The sequence below is a fragment of the Theropithecus gelada genome, chromosome 4 (assembly GCF_003255815.1).
Source record: "Theropithecus gelada isolate Dixy chromosome 4, Tgel_1.0, whole genome shotgun sequence".
NCBI classification, from domain to species: domain Eukaryota; kingdom Metazoa; phylum Chordata; class Mammalia; order Primates; family Cercopithecidae; genus Theropithecus; species Theropithecus gelada.
Genome location: NC_037671.1, coordinates 13,764,572 through 13,787,343, shown reverse-complemented (window position 1 = coordinate 13,787,343; position 22,772 = coordinate 13,764,572). Strand labels below are relative to the sequence as shown.

Genomic DNA, 22,772 nt, shown 5'->3' with positions numbered 1-22,772 from the left:
AAGAGTAAAAGATGCTGGCACATGCCAGCCTTAGTGTCCTTCTCATTAAGGCTGTCCCCAGTTAAGGACACTAAGGCTTTGAGAAGTTAAGTCCCTTGCCCAAAGAGACATAGCCAAGTCTCGGGTTTCCAGATCCTTCGTGTCAATGAAGAGTCAACTCAGATCCAAAATATTCAAGTCCCCCACCGACCTAGTTCACAGAGATCTCTCCTCTGAACACCTGTCATATTTTTGGCATGTACCGCCCATTTTTGTTCATGCTTTTAAATGTGTATATATGTTATGCCCTTAAGTGTATGGAACGCTCCTTGAGAATGGGGACTGTTAGTGTCTTACGTAGTAGCTTGTACATGAAAGGCTTTCAGTACATGATTAAAGATTATGACTGATTTTCCACCACAGAAGCCAAATGGCACACTGAGTCATAAAAGTGGTAGGAGGCGTTGGGGTCAGACTGTCTTCAAGTCTGGAGACAGCTGGGAAGAGTTGGAGGACTATGATTTCGGAGCCTCCCATTCCAAGAAGCCAAGCATGGGTGTTTTTAAAGACAAAAGGAAAAAAGATTCTCCATTTCGGTAAGATTTCAAATTCCTCAGAAAACTATTTTTGCCATGCATTCACTTTATTTTACTCATTAAATATAAATGCATGTAGACCTTAAAAGAAGAAAAGTTTGTGCCGGGCGCGGTGGCTCAAGCCTGTAATCCCAGCACTTTGGGAGGCCGAGACGGGCGGATCACGAGGTCAGGAGATCGAGACCATCCTGGCTAACACGGTGAAACCCCGTCTCTACTAAAAAATACAAAAAACTAGCTGGGCGAGGTGGCGGGCGCCTGTAGTCCCAGCTACTCGGGAGGCTGAGGCAAGAGAATGGCGTAGACCCAGGAGGCGGAGCTTGCAGTGAGCTGAGATCCGGCCACTGCACTCCAGCCTGGGCGGCAGAGCGAGACTCTGTCTCAAAAAAAAAAAAAAAAAAAAAAGAAGAAAAGTTTGCTTAATAGGCCGGACGCAGTGGCTCAGGCCTGTAATCCCAACACTTTGGGAGGCGGAGGCGGGTTGATCACTTGAGGCCAGGAGTTTGAAACTAGCCTGGCCAACATGGTGAAACCCCGTCTCTACTAAAAATACAAAAATTAGCTGGGCATGGTGGCGTGCACCTGTAATCCCAGCTACTCGGGAAGCTGAGACATGAGAATTTCTTGAACCTGGGAGGCGGATGTTGCAGTGAGCCAAGATTGCGCCATTGCGATCCAGCCTGGGTAACAAAGTGAGACTCCATTTCAAAAAAGAAAAAAAGTTTGCTTAATATATTGGTTCCTTCCACAAAATGCAAATCTTTCCACATACCTCTGAAAAGGTAAGAATCTTCTCACAGTAACAATTCTCAGTATTAACAGATGAGTTGGGGGGGGGGGTGTGTAGAGAGAGTGTGTCAGTCCGTTTTTGCATTGCTATAAAGAATGTGTTGGCCCAGGGTTCTGCAGGTTGTACAGGAAGCATAGTGCCAGCATCTGCTTCTGGTGAGGGCTTCTGGAAACTTAGAATCATGGCAGAAGGCGGAAGAGGATCCAGCCTGTCACAGGGCAAGAGAGGGAGCAAGAGAGAGAGGGAGGAGGTCCCAGACTCTTTTAAATGATCAAGTCTCGGGGGAACTCAGAGTGAGAACTCACTCATTACCGCAAGGATGGTACCAAGCCATTCATGAGGGATCTGCTCCCACGATCCAGACACCTCCCACCAGGCCCCACCTCCAAAACTGGGGATTACATTTCAACATGAGATTTAGAGAGGACAGATGTCCAAAACATATCAGACGGGATCTTGTTCCATTTTCACGATGCTCTTGTGAATGACCATCATTATTCTCCTTTGAAATTGACATGTCGGAGCTTGCAGTGAGCTGAGATCCGGCCACTGCACTCCAGCCTGGGCGACAGAGCGAGACTCCGTCTCAAAAAAAAAAAAAAAAAAAAAAAAAAAAAAAAAAAAAAAAAAAAAAAAGCAGAGCACCACATGCCAAGTTAACGGCTGCTTCTGATGGTGTGAAGATTTCATTATCTGCTTGCTTGCTGTTCTAAACTTTTTTCAATCATTTCCTGAGTCTTTTCTGGAAGTTTAATCTCTCTAGCAGTTCCTTTTCTTTTTATAAGTGAGGTCATCCTCAGTGTATTATTCAACTTTGAAGTTAGGATGGGTTAAGTTTTGGTGAATATTTTGGAAAGATACTTTCTTTTTTTTTTTTTTTTTTCTTTTCCTCTTTGAAACAGAAGAATAGGAAGAACAGTTGTGTTATGAGTCAGGAAAACTTATCCCGTATCTATTTGGCATGGTATAGTGTGGAAGTCTTCACTTTGGCGCGCGGGGACTCTCTAAGGAGTACATACGCTTGGATAATTTTTTTTTTTTTCTTTTTTGGTTGGATAACTCTTAGGCAATCCATCTCCAGGTCTTCACATTCCATAGGTACTCTTTCCTAAAAATACATGAATTTGAGGAAAAGCCCACTCAAGTCCTCTTCCACTTTAGGCAAGAAAGTCACACCTCTCAGTTATTTCAATTCTTACATGGCATAGAGCTACTAAATAAAGGGACAAATCAGAAAACTGGCTTTCTGTTGGTTCTTGTCTTATAGAAATCGGGTACAGTAGTTCCCCTAACCTGCAGTTTCATTTTCCATGGTTTCATTTACCTGCAGTACAGTGCAATAAGATATTTTGGGCTGGGTGTGGTGGCTCACCCCTGTAATCCTAGCACTTTGGGAAGCTGAGGTGGGTGGATCGCCTGAGTTCAAGAGTTCAAGACCAACCTGTCCAACATGGTGAAACCTCGTCTCTACTAAAAATACAAAAATTAGCTGGGTATGGTGACAGGCGCCTGTAATCCCAGCTGCTCAGGAGGCTGAGGCAGGAGAATCACTTGAACCCGGGAGGCAGAGGTTGTGGTGAGCCGAGATCGTGCCACTGCACTCCAGCCTGGGTGAGAGTGAGACTCTCTCAAAAAAAAATATATATATATATATATATATTTTTGAGAGCACACTCACGTAACTTTTATTACAATATATTGTTATACTTGTTCTATTTTAGTATTAGTTATTAATGTTAATCTCTTGCTGTGCCCAACTTACATATTAAATTTCCTCATAGGTATGTATGCACATACATATAGGAAAAGACGGGCTGAATAAGGTTTAGTACTATCTGTGGTTTCAGGCATCCTCTGGGGGTCTTAGAACATATCCCCCACACGTGATGGGGGCTATTGTATTTTAGCCCATGTTGGAAAGCATGGTGATTTGGAAGCACTGAAGCACCGGGGCTTAGTGATGTGTATTCTTTCAAATATACTAAAATGCTCTGTTTTCTCTTTGAAACAGAAGAATAGGAAGAACAGTTGTGTTATGAGTCAGGAAAACTTATCCTGTAGCTATTTGGCATGCTATAGTATGGAAGTCTTCACTTTGGCGCGCGGGGAGTCTCTAAGGAGTACATATGCTTGGATAATTCTTTTTTTTTTTTTTTTGCTTGGGTAACTCTTAGGCAATCCATTTCCAGGTCTTCACGTTCCACAGATACTCTTTCCTAATCCATGTGTTTAATCCACGTGTTTTCAAAACACGTGGATTAAAATTTTATTTATTTTTTTGAGGATCAGAGTGTATTATGGATAAGGTAGTTAAAACTTATTTTATCAAACCATACCATGAAACACTGCAGTTGCAGTCAATCCTCACAATATTTCATCTTATAAAATACCGTTTCTATCTGCTGTTAACAAGAAATAAGGAATAAATTTATGATAAAAAATTATAGATGACAATTTAAAGATGTGCAGGGAGTTACGTAGTTAAAAAAAATTATTTGGGTCTAGGAACAAAAGAGTTTGAAGACCGTTGATGTAGTATATAGAAGACTTGAAACATTTTATTTTCTTTTTTCTCTTTTTGAGACGGGATGTCAGAATGTCGCTTCATTGCCCAGGCTGGAGTGCAGTAATGTGATCACTGCAACCTCCGCCTCCAGGGTTCAAGCAATTCTCCTCCCTCAGCCTCCTTAGTAGCTCAGATTGTTATAGGCATGTGCCACCATGCCCAGCTAATTTTTTATATTTTTAATAGAGACAGTGTTTCACCATGTTGGTCAGGCTGGTCTCAAACTCCTGACCTCAGGTGATCCACTGGCCTTGACCTCCCAAAGTGTTGGGATTACAGGCGTGAGCCACCGTGCCTGGCGACTTGAAAACATTTTTTAAAACCCACGTCATTCTGATTTCAGCTAAATTTTATTCATAATTATTTATAATTATTCATAATTTATTCATACATTTTACTCATATATTTTTGAGGATGGTAGAAGTTTGAATCAAAACCTGTATTTAAGATCAAGGTTGTGGCTGTTCATGGTGGCTTGGGCCTATAAATCTAGCACTTTAGGAGGCCGAGGTGGGTGGGTTGATTGAGCTTAGGAGTTTGAGAACAGCCTGGGCAATATGGCAAAACTCCATCTCTACAAAAAAAAAAAAATACAAAAATTAGCCAGATGTAGCAGCCCACACCTGTAGTTTGAGCTACTCAGGAGGCTGAGGTGAGAGGATTGCTTAAGCTTGGAAGGTGGAGCCACTGCACCCCAGCCTGGGCAACAGAGCAAGATACTGTCTCAAAAAATCAAAAAAAGATCAAGGTTGTAATACAACTAGTAAATTTCTTCAACATTCATTATCCCTTTTCTCTTGAAATTCTTTAGAAAAGTGGTATGACAATGAATTTTTCATGTAGGTATTTCTTCTACATGTTTTTTTTTTTTTTTTTTGAGACGGAGTCTCGCTCTGTTGCCCAGGCTGGAGTGCAGTGGTGCGATCTCGGCTCACTGCAAGCTCTGCCTCCCGGGTTCACGCCATTCTCCTGCCTCAGCCTCCCGAGTAGCTGGGACTACAGGTGCCTGCCACCATGCCTGGCTAATTTTTTTGTATTTTTAGTAGAGACGGGGCTTCACTGTGTTAGCCATGATGGTCTTGATCCCCTGACCTCCTGATCCGCCCACCTCTGCCTCCCAAAGTGCTGGGATTACAGGCATGAGCTACCGCACCCGGCCATTTCTTCTACATTTTTATTTTTTGGCATCTTTCAATGGTCCTGTACAATTCTTGGCATATGGTTATTATTATGATCATCATTACTATTAATATACTACCAGCTGTTAAGCTCCTGCCTAAACTTTATAATTTTCATACTTCAGTAAAAATATCTGCAGACTAGAATGCTGAGACTCAGATAGGCTGGGTTTCTTGCCCAAGATCAGGTGAGGATTAATTCAAATCCAGATCTTTCTCTCTTCTACCCCGCGCTGCTTCTTTAGCAATAGGAGCTGAATTGGTGAATTGGTGGATTTGTGAATAGGAGGTGAATTGGTGAATTAGTGGATTGGTGAATAGGAGGTGAATTGGTGAATTATTGGATTGGTGAATAGGAGGTGAATTGGTGAATTAGTGGATTTGTGAATAGGAGGTGAATTGGTGAATTGGTGGATTGGTGAATAGGAGGTGAATTGGTGAATTAGTGGATTGGTGAATAGGAGGTGAATTGGTGAATTAGTGGATTGGTGAATAGGAGGTGAATTGGTGAATTAGTGGATTGGTGAATAGGAGGTGAATTGGTGAATTAGTGGATTGGTGAATAGGAGGTGAATTGGTGAATTAGTGGATTGGTGAATAGGAGGTGAATTGGTGAATTAGTGGATTGGTGAATAGGAGGTGAATTGGTGAATTAGTGGATTGGTGAATAGGAGGTGAATTGGTGAATTAGTGGATTGGTGAATAGGAGGTGAATTGGTGAATTAGTGGATTGGTGAATAGGAGGTGAATTGGTGAATTAGTGGATTGGTGAATAGGAGGTGAATTGGTGAATTAGTGGATTGGTGAATAGGAGGTGAATTGGTGAATTAGTGGATTGGTGAATAGGAGGTGAATTGGTGAATTAGTGGATTGGTGAATAGGAGGTGAATTGGTGAATTAGTGGATTGGTGAATAGGAGGTGAATTGGTGAATTAGTGGATTGGTGAATAGGAGGTGAATTGGTGAATTAGTGGATTGGTGAATAGGAGGTGAATTGGTGAATTAGTGGATTGGTGAATAGGAGGTGAATTGGTGAATTAGTGAATAGGAGGTGAATTGGTGAATTGGTGGATTGGTGAATAGGAGGTGAATTGGTGAATTAGTGGATTGGTGAATAGGAGGTGAATTGGTGAATTTGTGAATAGGAGGTGAATTGGTGAATTGGTGGATTTGTGAATAGGAGGTGAATTGGTGAATTGGTGGATTTGTGAATAGGAGGTGAATTGGTGAATTGGTGGATTTGTGAATAGGAGGTGAATTGGTGAATTAGTGGATCGGTGAATAGGAGGTGAATTGGTGAATTAGTGGATTGGTGAATAGGAGGTGAATTGGTGAATTAGTGGATTGGTGAATAGGAGGTGAATTGGTGAATTTGTGAATAGGAGGTGAATTGGTGAATTGGTGGATTGGTGAATAGGAGGTGAATTGGTGAATTGGTGGATTTGTGAATAGGAGGTGAATTGGTGAATTAGTGGATTGGTGAATAGGAGATGAATTGGTGAATTGGTGGATTTGTGAATAGGAGGTGAATTGGTGAATTAGTGGATTGGTGAATAGGAGATGAATTGGTGAATTTGTGAATAGGAGGTGAATTTGGTGGATTTGTGAATAGGAGGTGAATTGGTGAATTGAACAGACCCTGCCGTCCCCTGCTAGGTCTCTCAGGCAGCCAGGGCCTCCCCATAAAGAATACAGAGTACCAAATACTAACATGTATACCTTTTATTTAATGGTTGTCTTATTTTTTAAATTATTGTTATTATTATTGAGATGGAGCTTTGCTCTTGTCGCCCAGGCTGAGTGCAATGGCGTGATCTTGGCTCGCTGCAACCTCTGCCTCCTGGGTTCAAGCAATCCTCCTGTCTCAGCCTCCCAAGTAGCTGGGTGATTACAGGTGGATCATCACCATGCCCAGCTCATTTTTGTATTTTTAGTAGAGATGGGGTTTCACCATGTTGGCCAGGCTGGTCTCAGACTCCTGACCTCAGGTGATCCACCCACCTTGGCCTCTCAAAGTGCTGGAATTACAGGCGTGAGCCACTGCGCCCAGCCTGGTTGTCTTCTTAAAAGTGAACAAAAAGCACGATATTTATATTTACATTTATACTTGCATTTATATTCAGTAGATGTTTACTGAATACCTAGTTGGAATTAAGCCTCTCCTCAACTCATCAAATATATAGCAACAGAAATAAGACCTCCGGAGGACGATAACACATGACAAGTGTGTGTATTTAGTGCTACTAGTGAGAGCTGCAAGGAGCACTGGGAGTTCTGTCTATGGGCAGAGAGCCCTCTGATGAGGAGAGAAAAGTCTTTTTAGAGTGAGCAGTTTTGAGACTGCGTAGAATTTCAGTTAGTGGTACAACAGCAGTGGGCTCAGGGGAAGGGAAAGATGCCAGAAATGGCGGGACTGTTCCCAATGAAGCAGACGTACCTGTGCCTAGAACTGCCCCCAAGCAGGTGGCCAGTAGTTCAAAGGGCCACCCAAGTGAGTGTCCATTTCCAAGGGAGTCGACTTGGTGAGTAGGGTACGGTAGCATGAATTTCTAGGTGGAAACCATGGATGCTTGGAGTTAACAAGTGATGGAAGTTGGGCAGTATATTCAGGCCCCAGCAAAGAAGGAGCCCAGTCAGAGGGTGGTGGGGAGGAGGTTGGTCATGGAGGGCTCATTACACACAGAGGAATGGGCAGCAGAACAAAGCAATGGCTGCCTCACGCACTGCTACCTGGTCAAAGAGGCCTCAGGAACAGGCCTTGGGCATGAGACAAAACTAAGCCTCGAAGTAGAAAGTCCTCAGTCCCTGCACAGAAACAGGACTGTGGGAGTCAGTGACCAACGGGCAGAGAGTCAGTCTTAATACTAACACCACCAAACAGCCAGCTAGGTGCTTAGCCACTGCACAAGTCTGTTCTGGCTACTGAGACACAGGCACGTCTCCACAAATACCTATTTTCTGTGCCTGACACTAGGGTAACCGGAAATTGTATATGGGAGCTTTTCTAGCACCTCTTTCCCCACTTCAGTTTTTTAGGCCATCCAAACCGTGCCCCAAACAACCTCATTGATTATAAATTATTTTAGTCAACAGGTGAAGATGGCTGTTATTTCTGTCTCCACACACCAGCTTCCCACGTTATGAATCCAACTGCAGCAGTTGCAGGACAGATAGAAACATATTATACACAAGCAAATTGCTGCTCAGTTATAAAGCCTCCTGTCACATACTGTCTGGTATCAGAAATGAGTCTGTGCACAACCTGATATCTACGGGGGTAGAGGGGAAGTTGTCAGTAAGCCAAAAGACTGATGGAAACCATTTAAGAGAGGTCAGATTGACTGGCTTAGGAAGATGTGCAGAGGGTGGGCGAGATCCTCCTGCTGTTCGTGCTGTAATGCTACCTTTCATTGGCTTTCAAGGCTTCCAGAGCCAGTACCCTCAGGCGCCAGCCACTCGACAGGGGAAAACAAGAGCTTACCTGCGGTTATTTCCCTAAAATCTGATTCCGAATTGTCAACTGCTCCAACCTCTAAACAGTACTACTTGAAACAATCAAGATATCTTCCAGGTAAGTGGAGCAAAGAAAATGTTTGCTGCTAACTAGAGTATAGATAGATCAGGTTCAAGTGTCTTGGACTCTCCGAAGAAAGGGCACCAGTGAACTAAAAAACCTAATCACAGAGCTCTTTAGTCGTCAGTCTGTCACCAAGGACTTTTCTGGACCTCCTGTTTCTACCACTAGTAGAATTCTGCTCAAGAAATGCTTAGGAGCAAAAATCAAGATGACGAATATGCTTCCAGAAAACACGAACCCCCACCCCTCACCAAAGCTATGCATTCAGTAAATCCTAAATTTTATGAAACCAATTCTGTGTCCCCATTACAACTTTTTATAAAATAAAGATTTTCAAATGCTCTTTCCTAAATGATCCGGTGTACATTTTTTATTTTGAAACAGACTCTCGCTCTGTCGTCCAGGCTGGAGTGCAGTGGTGGGACCTCAGCTCACTGCAACCTCTGTCTCCCAGGTTTAAGCAATTCTCCTGCCTCAGCCTCCTGAGTAGCTGGGACTACAGGCATGTGCCACCATGCCTGGCTGATTTTTTGCATTTTTAGGAGAGATGGTGTTTCACCGTGTTAACCAGCATGGTCTCAATCTCCTGACCTTGTGATCCGCCCGCCTCAGCCTCCCAAAGTGCTGAGATTACAGGCGTGAGCCACTGTGCCCAGCCCATCTGGTGTACATTTTTAAAAGATTCTGCCTGCTCGGAAGAGCATGCTGGGAACTCAGGACAGACAAGGACACTGGTTAAGAGGCCACTGCTTATGTCCAGATGGGATGGGGTAATGAAAATGGCTGGTTCCAGAGTGGAAGTAGCAGAGGTACAAGTGAGCAGAATCTACACGTTTTGGTAGTGGAACCAATAGGACTTGTGGGTAGATTGGTGGAAAGAATTAGTGGCAGCATCTGAGGTTTTGACTTGGGAACTGGGTGAACGGTGGTGACTTTAGCTGAGAAAGGGAAATTAGAAGAGGAGAGGAATGTGGAGGTAGAGAATGGAGAGCTGAGTGCGGGATGCCTGTTAAACATCTTAGTTGATCCACCTAATGGGCACCTGGGTATATGAATCTGGAACTTGGGAGAAAGATCTGGACAGACAGTGGGGAGTTTATCATGTGCCTGCGAATAGCATTTTCTCCTCTAAATCCAAGTGAAAAGGAAATGTTTCAATTCAGTTTAATCTAAAAGGGAATCCATTTTTGTGTTTTTTTTTTTTTTTTTTTTTTTTTTTTTTTTTTGAGATGGAGTCTTGCTCTGCCGCCCAGGCTGGAGTACAGTGGCCGGATCTCAGCTCACTGCAAGCTCCGCCTCCCGGGTTCACTCCATTCTCCTGCCTCAGCCTCCCGAGTAGCTGGGACTACAGGCGCCTGCCACCTCGCCCGGCTAGTTTTTTGTATTTTTAGTAGAGACGGGGTTTCACCGTGTTAGCCAGGATGGTCTCGATCTCCTGACCTCGTGATCCGCCCATCTCGGCCTCCCAAAGTGCTGGGATTACAGGCTTGAGCCACCGCGCCCGGCCTTAAATCATCCTGTATCTGCACAGATACATCTTTAATCCAGTGAGGGAGAAGATGATCTTTTTCTTTTGTGTTTTTGTGGGCATGGTCATTTATAACTTTCTAAACACATGAGTGGGCCACCGTGTTTATCTGAGGAAGATTTGCTTTTCACATCTAAGTCTCCTGAAGCAAGACACAGTCTCCATTTCCCAGAAGCTTGTTGGGAAGATGGGGTATGGCAAACAAGAGAAAAGGTTGAGACTGGATTGCCAGCAAAAGATGGATCTGTAACACACTTCCCTGTGTACCTTTTAGGCAAACGTAGAAATTTCAGTTCCAAGAATCCAGCTGGGGCTGGGCACAGTGGCTCACACCTGTAATCCCAGCACTTTGGGAGGCCGAGGCGGGCGGATCACCTGAGTTCAGGAGTTCAAGACCAGCCTGGCCAACATGGTGAAACCCCGTCTGTACTAAAAATACAAAAATTAGCTGGACATGGTGGCAGGCACCTGTAATCCCAGCTACTCGGGAGGCTGAGACAGGAGAATTGCTTGAACCCAGAAGGCGGAGGTTGCAGTGAGCCGAGATGGTACCGCTGCACTCCAGCATGGGCAACAGAGCAAGACTCTGTCTAAAAAAAAAAAGAATTCAGTTGGGACCCTCTCTTGCTGTTAGTAATTGGGGAAAGGAAAAAAAATGAAACCAAGCAGAGGGTTTAGAAATGAATGGGATAGAAAACAGAAGGCATAGTGGGTGTATAGGTTTAGCCACAGGTGTTGAATAAGTTGATGTAAACTTACAGGGGGTGTATTGAGGCTTTAGGACTGCAGTCCTGTGCTGATTTGTGAGGAGGAAGACACTAACGTATTTGAGAGGTTGAAGAAATTGGCATAAAGCCATCAAGGACAGAGCAAAAACTTTATAACCCTGGGTATTTGCAGATCTAAATAGGTTAAATACGTGTGTGTGTGTGTGTGTGTGTGTGTGTGTGTGTGTGTGTGTGTGAGACAGAGTTTCGCTCTTGTCACCCAGGCTGGAGTGCCGTGGTGTGATCTTAGCTCACTGCAACCTCCACCTCCTGGGTTTAAGTGATTCTCCTGCCTCAGCCTCCCAAGTAGCTGGAATTACAGGCGCTCATGACCACGTCTGGCTAATTTTTATATTTTTTAGTAGAGACGGGGTTTCACCATGTTGGCCAGGCGGGTCTTGAACTCCTGACCTCAGGTGATCCACCCACCTCGCTTCCAAAGTGCTGGGATTACAGGCGTGAGCCACAACACCCAGCCCTATTATATTTTTTGTCGTCGTCGATGTAAGCACGTCTTTAGGCTCTGTGGCACCAGAGTGAGACATGGGAAGTGGGCCTGGAAAAACCTGGGTCTTGTTTGTGTATGTCTGGATAGAGAAACAATGAAAAAATGTATGCGTATCTTATTGGTCACATATGCCAAATTAATTTACAAGTATCTTATTAAAATAGTTAATGAGGCCAGGCGCAGTGGCTCATGCCTGTAATCCCAGCACTTTGGGAGGCTGAGGCAGGCGGATCACTTGAGATCAGTAGTTCGAGACCAGCCTGTCCAACATGGCAAAACCTCATCTGTACTGAAAATACAAAAAATTAGCTGGGCGTGGTGGTGCGTGCCTGTAATCTCAGCTACTCAGGAGGGTGAGGCAGGAAAATTACTTGAACCCGGGAGGCAGAGGTTGCAGTGAGCCGAGATTGCACCATTGCATTCCAGCCTGGGTGACAGAGTGAGACTCCGTCTCAAAAAAAAAAAAAAAAATCTACTTTTGACCTTAAAGTCTGTATTCTTTCTTCCTCATGAGGTCAAATTTTCCTGACTATTGTTTCACCTACAGTTTGAAAACTGTTCTATTTGTGACATTATGCTTTGATTCTTGAAAGTGAGAGAAAATAAGTTATTCTAACATTTTTGTATAGGAAGTTGTCATATCATGATACTCACAGAATGAGAAATCTGCCCATATTTCTTGACAATCAGACTGTAAACATGGCAGGCCTCATTTCGGCTGCTTCATCTTAGATGGCTGTGAAGAGGAGCTTAGAAACGGAATGAGGCATTTCAGCAGTTCTCCATGCAGGTTTGCGTGTAGAGGAGCAGGATCCCTTACAGAGGAGGAACTGGTAACACAGGAGGTGAAGGCGGATGAGTGAGGGACTGAAGACCTTAGGAAGGTGGGAGAGGAGTTGGGATCAAGACCAGGGTTGAGGCACACTTTTGAAAGCAGCAGAAATCCTTGTGTTGTAAGCTTTAGATACCTGTGTGTAAATTTTGGTGTTGAAATCATGAGAGAGAAAAAAAGGATTTCTGAGAGAGTTTTAATCTGACTGCAAAAGCAGGGATGGAAGGAAATTTCCGAAACATACATTCGTGGGAGATACTTTTCACATTTTTTTTTTTTTTTTTTTTGAGACGGAGTCTCGCTCTGTAGCCCAGGCTGGAGTGCAGTGGCCGGATCTCAGCTCACTGCAAGCTCCGCCTCCCGGGTTCACGCCATTCTCCGGCCTCAGCCTCCCGAGTAGCTGGGACTACAGGCGCCTGCCACCTCGCCCGGCTAGTTTTTTGTATTTCTTAGTAGAGACGGGGTTTCACCGTGTTAGCCAGGATGGTCTCGATCTCCTGACCTCGTGATCCGCCCGTCTCGGCCTCCCAAAGTGCTGGGATTACAGGCTTGAGCCACCGCGCCCGGCCTCACTTTTTTTTTTTTTAATCAGTACATGTTGCTGGGTAAGGTGGCTCACGCCTGTAATCCCAGCACTTTGGGAGGCCAAGGCGGGTGGATCATGAGATCAAGAGATCCAGACCATCCTAGCCAACATGGTGAAACCCCATCTCTACTGAAAATACAAAAATTAGCTGGGCGTGGTGGTGCGTGCCTGTAATCCTAGCTACTCAGGCGGCTGAGGCAGGAGAATTGCTTGAACCCAGGAGGCGGAGGTTGCAGTGAGCTGAGATCACACCACTGCACTCCAGCCTGGCAACAGAGTAAGACTTCATCTCAAAAACAAAACAAAACAAAACAAAACAAAAACAGTACATTTCACTGACTGAAATATCGCAAATCGGTATTTTCTTACTTATAGAAGTGAGTGGTAGGAAAGACTAATGCAAACTTTTGTCAAAGGATATTTATCCTTTGAGCCAAAGCACCCTGTTTTCATAGTTCTGCTTCCTAATGTGGTTTTCAAAAATTTATTTCAGGGTATCTGAGACCTGTTTGATAAATTTCCTTTTTAACCAGAAATCTAACAAAGTCTGCAAATATTTGGGATCAGAAGTATGGCTATAATTGAGATTTAAAAAGTAAACTCAATTACAAAGAATTGTGTGGTATGTAAACTTGAGCCTTACTGTCACCTGTTGGCATTCATTGTTTTGAAGATGACCCCTCTGGAGTTGGATGAAATTTAAAACTAGAATCAGGCTCAGTTCAGTCACTTGGACAGACATTTATTGAGCACCTATTGTGAACCAGCAACTATAGAGAGGATAGAAACCCAAATAAGAGGCAATCTTTGGCTGGGTACGGTGGCTTATGCTTGTAATCCCAGCACTTTGGGAGACCAAAGCCGGTGGATCACTTGAGGTCAGGAATTTGAAACCAGCCTGGCCAACATAATGAAACCCCATCTCTACTAAAAATACAAAAAAATTAGCCAGGCATGGTGGCGGGTGCCTGTAATCCCAGCTACACAGGAGGCTGAGGCAGGAGAATTGCTTGAATCCGGAAGGCAGAGGTTGCAGTGAGCCGAGATCATGCCATTGCACTCCAGCCTGGGCAACAAGAGCGAAACTCTGTCTCAAAAAATAAAAAAATTTAAAAAAAGAAGCAATCCTTGACATTTTTTTATGATCCATAGTTACTTTTGTAATTGAGTATCTTCAGGAATAAAAAATACTAATATCTTTTGGGGACCCCTCTTTACCCTAAAGCCAAGTATAAGAGGTCTTATTAAGCATCAACTTTTAGGATTATGGGAGCTCTAGAAATGTACCATATAATTGCAGGGCAGCATGACATTATACTGCAAGGATTGGCAGATCTGTGATACTGGCCTTCAGGGAAAGAGACGCAAGAGTCATAGTTATTGACCAGCTACTACTAACCGGCTGTGTACTTGGAGCAAGATTCTGTTTTCTGTCACTTACAATGGGACTGCACCATCTGTCAGCTCACTCTGTAAGCCTTAGGTACTTTAATTATCACAAGGTAGTTGCAAATACAGTACGCAATGGAAATGCTAATCTCTCAGCGGTGCCCTCTGGTCTCACCCCCTGCTCCTACAGCCAGGACTCTGGGCATGAATCGATGCCACCACTGCTGGCCAGAAGAGCAGCCCACTCCATAGCACTTCTTTTTTTGTTTTTTTGAGATGAAGTGTTGCTCTGTTGCCCAGGCTGGAGTGCAGTGGTACCATCTCAGCTCACTGCAACCTCTGCCTCCTGTGTTCAGTTGATTCTCCTGCCTCAGACTCCCAAGTAGGTGGGACTACAGGTGCACGCCACCACGCCCAGCTAATTTTTGTATTTTTAGTAGAGATGGGGTTTCACCATGTTGGCCAGGATAATTGTGAACTCCTGACCTCAAGTGATCCAGCCGCCTCAGCCTCTCAAAGTGCTGAGATTACAGGTGTGAGCCACCGCACTTGGCCTCCATAGCACTTTTGAAACTGATCTGTGGATCCTTCTCTCTTCCCATTCATTATTTACCATCGTTCCTCCCACCCTGTTTATTCAACGTCCTGTGTCATTTCTACATTAGCCTCTGCTACAGCATTTTCACTTCCTTAACACGTCACACAAAATCCTATGTGACCTGCCCCTCCTTCCCTCTCCAGCCTCATTTTATACCACCCGTGTTCTTGCTGCACCCTTACTGGCCATCTCTGAGTTCTTTCCCATCTCAGGTCCTCTGCCCAAACTGTTGCCTCTTCAAGGATCACACCTCCCCACCCCTTAAAACACATTTATGCCTAGTGTTCCATTATTGGAACGCTAAGCATGTGGGAGTTACATCCTACTGCTCAAGGTCATTGCCAAGGCCTGATTGCTAAATTTCAAAAAATTGCGACCTCAGGCATAAATGGGGGTTAACCATGATTCATATTTCAGCTTAAAGTTGCTTATTTAAAGAAAGACTGGCTGAGTTGCTTCTGTTATTTGCCCCCTCCACCCCAGATTCTTCTAAATATTATGCACACTGCTCATTATGTATTTACTTAGTTATAACTAAAACCGTCTCCCTTCTCATTAGATTCTAAGAACCAAAGAGTAGAAACTGGTCTATTTTGTTTATCACTTTTTCTCCAGTGCCACACACTGCCTGGCACCGGTAGGTGCTCAGTAAATATTTGCTAACTGACTTTTTTATGTCCTTTGAGGCAAGGGATTATCATCATATAATGATATCTATCATTATAATATCAAATTATATTAATTTATGCTTCTTCCTAAGGGCGTTTGGTGTGTAGGAGGTACCCAGTGAAAACTTATAAACAACTAAATAACAAAATTCTAGGACAGGATATATCTATTTCCAACAAAATTGGAATATTTATCTTAAATAGACCTTGAGGCCAGGCATGGTGTCTCACACCTATAATCCCAGCACTTTGGGAGGCTGAGGCGGGCAGATCACCTGAGGTCGGGAGTTGGAGACTAGCCTGACCAACATGGAGAAACCCTGTCTCTACTGAAAATACAAAGTTAGCCAGGTGTGATGGCACATGCCTGTAATCCCAGCTACTCGGGAGGCTGAGGCAAGAGAATCACTTGAATCTGGGAGGTAGAGGTTTTGGTGAGCTGAGATCTTGCCATTGCACTCCAGCCTGGGCAACAAGAGCAAAAGTCTGTCTAAAAAAAGAAAATGACCTTGAATTAAACTAATTATCTTCAATAATTTACTTACCTTCCTTTTACTTTAAAATACTTTAAAAAAAAATGCTTATTTAGGAATATTGCCAAGGCCAACTGGATTAACAACATCATTTAAATATTCAGAACTCATTCTTTGTTGAACTATAGTTATGAGAACTGTGTTCACACCGATTTTTAATGTTTTACCCCCTACCTTGCACTTCCTTTTTGGGTAATTTTTTTTTTTTTTTCCTGACAAAGTCTTGCTCTATAGACGGGGCTGGATGCAGTGGCACAGTCTCAGCTCATTGCAACTTCTACCTCTTGGGTTCAAGTGATTCTTGTGCCTCAGCCTCCCGAGTAGCTGGGATTACAGGCAGGCACCACGACACCCAGCTAATTTTTTTGTATTCTTTTAAGTAGAGGTGGGGTCTTGCCATGCTGACCAGGCTGGTCTCAAACTCCTGACCTCAGGCGATCCACCTGCCTCGGCTTCCCAAAGTGCTGGGATTACAGGCGTGGGCCACCATGCCCAGCCTAAAGATGTTTTTAATATGAGTAATTGCTACCAAGTGCATCTTTATGGTCAGATAGTTGCCTTTTTTTGTCTTTTTTTTTTTTTTTTTTGAGATGGAGTCTCGCTCTGTTGCCCAGGCTAGCGTGCAGTGGCACGATCTCGGCTCACCACAACCTCTGCCTCCCAGGTTCAAGCGATTCCCCTGCCTCATGCCCAGCTAATTGTTGTATTTTTAGTAGAGACAGGGTTTCACTATGTTGGCCAAGCTGGTCTCGAACTCCTGACCTCGTGAGCCACCCGCCTCAGCCTCCCAAAGTGCTGGGATTACAGGCATGAGCCACTGCGCCCAGACAGTAGTTGCCTATTATAGTTTGATTCGTAGTTTTATTAGGGAAGTTAAATCCTTTAAAGAAAAGGAAATTACTTGCCTGATGAAGTGTTTCCTTAGAGAACTGATAATGGGTAACTTTTGAGGCTCAGTATTTATGGTTTCAAAATAAGGATATTATTACATATCTCATAAATATGAAACCTTTCTAAGGAATTCAGCTTGCAAAAAGCAAAAGCTCAACTGCCTGGAGACAGTTTTGACTTCCTAAATCAGTGGAGTCCCCAGTGATTATTTCTGCACTAGATAAAGAAAACTCTCTGTGAATGACCTAAAGGCATAGAATGGGCAAGTTCACTCTAATTTAATTATCAGTGAAAAGAAAACAAGCTCAAGAAGTTTTCAAGTCTCTTAAGAACAGGTTGCAACAACTCCCTTTGACCACTAGTATCACAGCCCAAGGCTGAATGGACATTTCACAGATTTCAGAAAATCATAAGTAATTAAAACTGTCCTTTTTCCAAGTACATTTGCAATGCCTTCTTTCCAGTGCACAGGGCATAAACTTTCCATTTTACTGTGTCTCACATACAAATAAGTGCTATAGGCGGAGCTTCATATCTCCGAACTTCAAAGGTTTTCCTGAGTTCTTAGTCACGTGTCTGTTTTCCCTGCTACACCAAGGCTCGGGCCAAGAATATACGCTCAAAACAAGTGACATGAAAATGTCATGTTGGGTCGGGTGTGGTGGCTCACACCTGTAATCTCAGCACTTTGGGAGGCTAAGGTGAACGGATCACTTGAGGCCAGGAGTTTGAGACCAGCCTGGCCAACATGGTGAAATCCCCTCTGCTAAAAATACAAAAATTAGCCAACCATGCTGCTGTTGGGCGCTTGTAATCCCAGCTACTCAGGAGGCTGAGACACAAGAATCACTTGAACCCGGGAGGTGGAGGCTGCAGTGAGCCGAGATCACACCACGGCATTCCAGCCTGGGCGACAGAGAGAGACCCTGTCTCAAAAAAAATTTAAAAAATGTCGTGTTGTTGAAGAAAAATTTTTGTGACACCTCATTTTTTACAAGACCCTTAGCAAAAACATCAAATGTTATTATAGCATAGAAAATATCTTCTGCCTATAAAGTACACTGTCAGAATCCCAGGGGGTTGTGCTAAGGGCTTCATCAGAAAGCAAGTATCTGCTACAGTTTCACGTAGATTTATTTCCATTCTCCTGTCCAAGGTATCTCTAGTCTTTGTTTGAATGTATTACACATGTTTCCTTTAAGTTTATGATCCGCTCTAACCTTCGAAGCGGCTGCTTTGTTCTTCTCAGGTGTGAATCCCAAGAACGTGTCCTTGATGGCCAGTGGAAAGGAAATAAACCCCCACACTTGGAACAACCAGTTATTCCCCAAGTCACTGGGACCCGTCGGGGCAGAACTCGCTTTCAAAAGGAGCAATGCAGGTAACGCAAGAACACAAACTGTACACGTACGTGGTTTTCCTTTATAGATGTCTACTTTTAAATATACTGCAGCGCTCTTCCAACCAAGATACACGTGCACTGGGGAGACACACAAAGGTTTTCCGCTACACTCTGCCTAGGGGGAGCCCTGCTCTGCTGGAGCAGTCATGGAGTGGTAACACTGCCTCTTCAGTAAAACTGTTTTCAGCTGGATGAGCGTGGTGGTTCACACCTGTAATCCCAGCACTTTGGGAGGCGGAGGTGGGCAGGTCCCTTGAGCCTAGGAGATTGAGATCAGCCTGGCCAACATGGTGGAACTGTGCCTCTATATTAAAAAGTACAATAATTTTTAAAAAAAGGTTTTCTCATTAATTCTTGAGTACAGCTAGTTTTAAGGATATTCTCAACCTCCATCTGAGTCTTTCCTGAAATGGGTCTGCCCTAGCAGGGAGTCTGTATTCTGAAAAGAAGACTTCTCACTGGCTACCACGGTGCGTTTTCTTTCTCCTCAAAATGTAAAGATATCTGGGGTGCCAACGAAACAGAAATTCTGGTATGTTGATGTCACTGTTGAGAGAGTCAATAACTTTGATTTGATGACTGAGGAACAGATCCTTCTTAAAGTCAGGGAGTCTTAACAGTTCCCAGCATTTAGAAAATTGAAGGAGGACCTGCTCGAGTTCTTCGCTGACAGGTAATTTTAAATTTTTTTTTAAATTTTTTTTGTGAGATCAATATATGAATATTGGTCTGTAACTTTGAAGAGTGTTTGAAGAATAGAGGGGCAAAGCTATCACAAAACCCCTTTTGTTCCCAACTATCTATTTGTATTAGCGAGATTTCTTAGTGCTTCTGTCTCCAAAAAGGAAGAAGAAAGAAAAGAGAGAGAAAATGGCCCTGATGCTGTGATTCCAGCAATAAATACTCATTTGTTGATGCATGAACTAGTTGAAAATAGCTTCACCTTTCTCATTAACAGATGTGTTTGCAAAAAACTGAATTTCCGTGTTTAGTAATCAAAATATATAATATTCAACTTTTTTGATTAATTATATACAATGAATCATTGTAATTATAACTAACTTTGTATATAGTATGTTAATATCCTTATGGTTACAAGAAATTTTTTTAAAATGTAATTTATACATATTTTAGAGTGGCCAATTTTAAGACTTTTAAGCCTAAGATTACATTTGGATAAAATTTGGAAGCTGAGGTATAAATAAAAATATAATTTTAAGGGAAAAAGGAATTAATGTGAAATGTCCAAGTGTCAAAAAGGAACTTGTTCATGTATTTTTATGTCAATATTGGAGGGCGTAAAATCACTAATAGTTTTGGCCAGGCGCAGTGGCCTACTCCTGTAATCCCAGCAATTTGGGAGGCCGAGGTGGGTGAATCACAAGATCAGGAGTTCGAGACCAGCCTGACCAACATGGTGAAACCCCGTCTCTACTAAAAATACAAAAAAAAAAAAAAATTAGCCAGGCATGGTGGCATGCGCCTATAAACCTGGCTACTCAGGAGGCCGAGGCAGGAGAATCTCTTGAACCCGGGAAGTGGAGGTTGCAGTGAGCCGAGATCACGCCACTGCACTCCAGCCTAGGCGATAGAGGGAGACTCTGTCTCAAAAAAAATCACTAATAGTTTTATTTTTAAAATGCCTATAGTTACAACATGTCAGAAATAACATCCTTTGGAACTGTTAAACTTAGGATTAAAAATTTTAAATATCAACTTAAAAGTGTGTAAAGCGGTACAGTTTGTTTTTAATGTAGGTGATATTGGATCAAAAAACTTTGACAATTACCATTATAATAAGTGAGTATAGTGAGATATTCTGATGTGACATCAATACTCAATACATTTGGACTTTTTACAAGTTTTCCAGATTCTTTAAAAACTCAGCTTATCCATTTAATGTTGCTGAGGTGTCATACACTGCAGCACTGTAATTTACTTATTTTTTCTTCAGATAATTAAAAATAATATTCACTGAACCAACCAATTACACAAATTCAATTAAATGACAGTAGAACAACTTTGAGTCTCAGGGGAATATACAGTTGGCATCAAATAAATGCTGTGACAACACATGGGGACATTTTTGCATTTTTAAGGGTTCTTTCTGGGTCTTTTCATTAATCATCTAATCCATTTTTTCTCTGCTTTTCCTAAAACTTTCTCCTTACTATTATTCTTTCTTTCCATCTGTCTTCTCTTTAGAAGAAAGCATAATTAAACCAATCGAAAAACTATCATGCAATGAAACTTTTCCTGAAAAATTAGAGGACCTACAAGGTAATTTCTGGGTGTCAGATGAATGCAATTTGTTCTTTGAATCTCTTGTCTAATTCTCTTCTCAACATGTGCCCCTAATCCTGATATAAAAGACCAAGATGATCTGCTTTTAGAAGTCAAATCAGGACTAGGACAAAGAAAAGCATTCTGTCTCATCAAGAATATCTTCCTTCAGTAATTGAGATTTTAAGATGAATATGCTTTCAAAAGGTTATATGCTGGTCTTCTTAAATTAATTATGGACATTTATAGAAGAAATCAAGCAAATAATTCTAATGAAAAGAATCAAAAGAGTATTTTCTAATTTTGTGATCTATATTCTTGGAATTTTTTTTCAAAGTTCTGAAATTCATTTATTAAGCATGAACAACCACTTTTCAAAAAAGGTTAGGCTGAGTGTGGTGGCTCACACCTGTAATCCCAGCACTTCAGGAGGCCGAGCCGGGCAGATCATGAGATCAAGAGATCGAGACTATCCTGGCCAACATGGTGAAACCCCATCTCTACTAAAAATACAAAAATTAGCCAGGTGTGGTGGCGTGCACCTGTAATCCCAGCTACTCGGGAGGCTGAGGCAGGAGAATCGCTTGAACCCGGGAGGCGGAGGTTGCAGTGAGCCGAGGTTGCGCCACTGCACTCCAGCCTGGCAACAGAGCAAGACTCCATCTCAAATAAATAAATAAATAAATAATTTTTTTTAAAAAAAAGGTTAACTGGGTTAATAGAGATGGTGGATTTCCTAGGGGTTCAGTGTCACTGGTTTCAACAGTGCTAACCACTGGCTCCAATCTGAAAATTCACAGCATACAAGGTACTTCAAATAATAAGCCAAAATAATTCAAGAAGACCTAGTTTTCTGTTCTTTTTTTTTTTTCCCTAACAACTTCTTTCTCCAATAAGAAGCATCATATAAGTGTTCAATGCATGAGTCCTACAGTCTGACATATCCCCATTTCGTCACTCACCAGCTTTTGTGGTTTGGGACAAGTAGTTTAAGCCAGCTTTCCCGTCCGTAAGATGGACGAAATTTCCTTAGGTATTCTTACATAACCCTACCTGGAATTTTGTCACATGCTAAGCATTTAATAAGTGTTTGCTCTGCTGATGACGATGAGAGCAAGAGACATGACTGAAGCTGCTAGTGAATCCAATCACTGCTTTGAATTTCCTTCCTAAAATGTTTCTGAAGTAAAAGGTTAAAGTAGGCAGCAGCTGAACTTATGCAAAATTCAGTAGGGTTAAACATGTATAGACTGAGAGCATGTGCTTACTGTATACAGTCCTTTAGGGGCTGATAACATAATATTGCACTTTAACATTTGTTGCTTCAAGAGCAGACACCTGTTGAAGCCTGATATGCCATGAGAGACCTCAGGGACACAAGAGCCCAGTGTTGAGACGTGTGAACAGATAACACTATGGAGAAAACACTCTGTTTACTGAGCAGTGCTTTGAAACCACGAGGGTGATCAGAGCCCCGTTTCGCCTTCTAGAGATAACCGTCTCCATGCAGAGCTAGCTCCACCTGTCACTTCCGGTTGTCGTTTGTCTTCAGTCTGCTTCCTGCCAGTGCAGCAGCTCCGCTAGATCTTGACATCCCAGTGGCCAGATCCCATGGGCAGTGCTGATCCCATCCGAGTCCTCTGCCTCATCTCCCGTTCCTTTTTTCCACACTCATTGTGTATTGTCTTAGATTTCCATACCCTGTTCCTCCTACTACCCCCCTCTCTACCTGTTCTCTTCCTCCATGGGGTCCTTTTCTCTCCTGTCCCTTAATGCTGATGTTCCTTGGGGGTCTACTCCAGGTCTCTGCGCATTCGCAGTCCCTCTGAGCTGGCTCCTCCAAGCCCACAACTCTGTAACCACCACACCCTGATCATTACCAGTCTCCACGCCTGCCTACGTGCCCTCTGCCTGCCACAACTTGAATGTCCTCTGGGTACCATGTGTTTCCCCCAATCCTCATTCTCCTCCTATGTTGCTATCCATGGACAATGCACCCAGTCACCTGAGCTACAAACTTAGGAGTTTAGATTCCCCTCTTTTTTTTTTTTTTTTTTTTTTTTTTTTATTTTTTTTTTTTTTTTTTTTTTAAGTTTTGGGG

The 22,772-nt window shown here is 42.9% G+C and overlaps 1 protein-coding gene across 1 annotated transcript in view; it reads left to right on the top strand.

Annotated features, from left to right (window-relative positions):
- MAK (male germ cell associated kinase) overlaps nt 1–22,772 on the top strand; it is a 73,591-nt gene that overhangs the window by 43,188 nt on the left and 7,631 nt on the right. Inside the window, exons 10-12 of the mRNA XM_025382861.1 lie at nt 403–575; nt 8,532–8,680; nt 18,236–18,367. Coding sequence (XP_025238646.1) covers nt 403–575; nt 8,532–8,680; nt 18,236–18,367 — 454 coding nt within the window. The remainder of the gene's footprint in view (nt 1–402; nt 576–8,531; nt 8,681–18,235; nt 18,368–22,772) is intronic.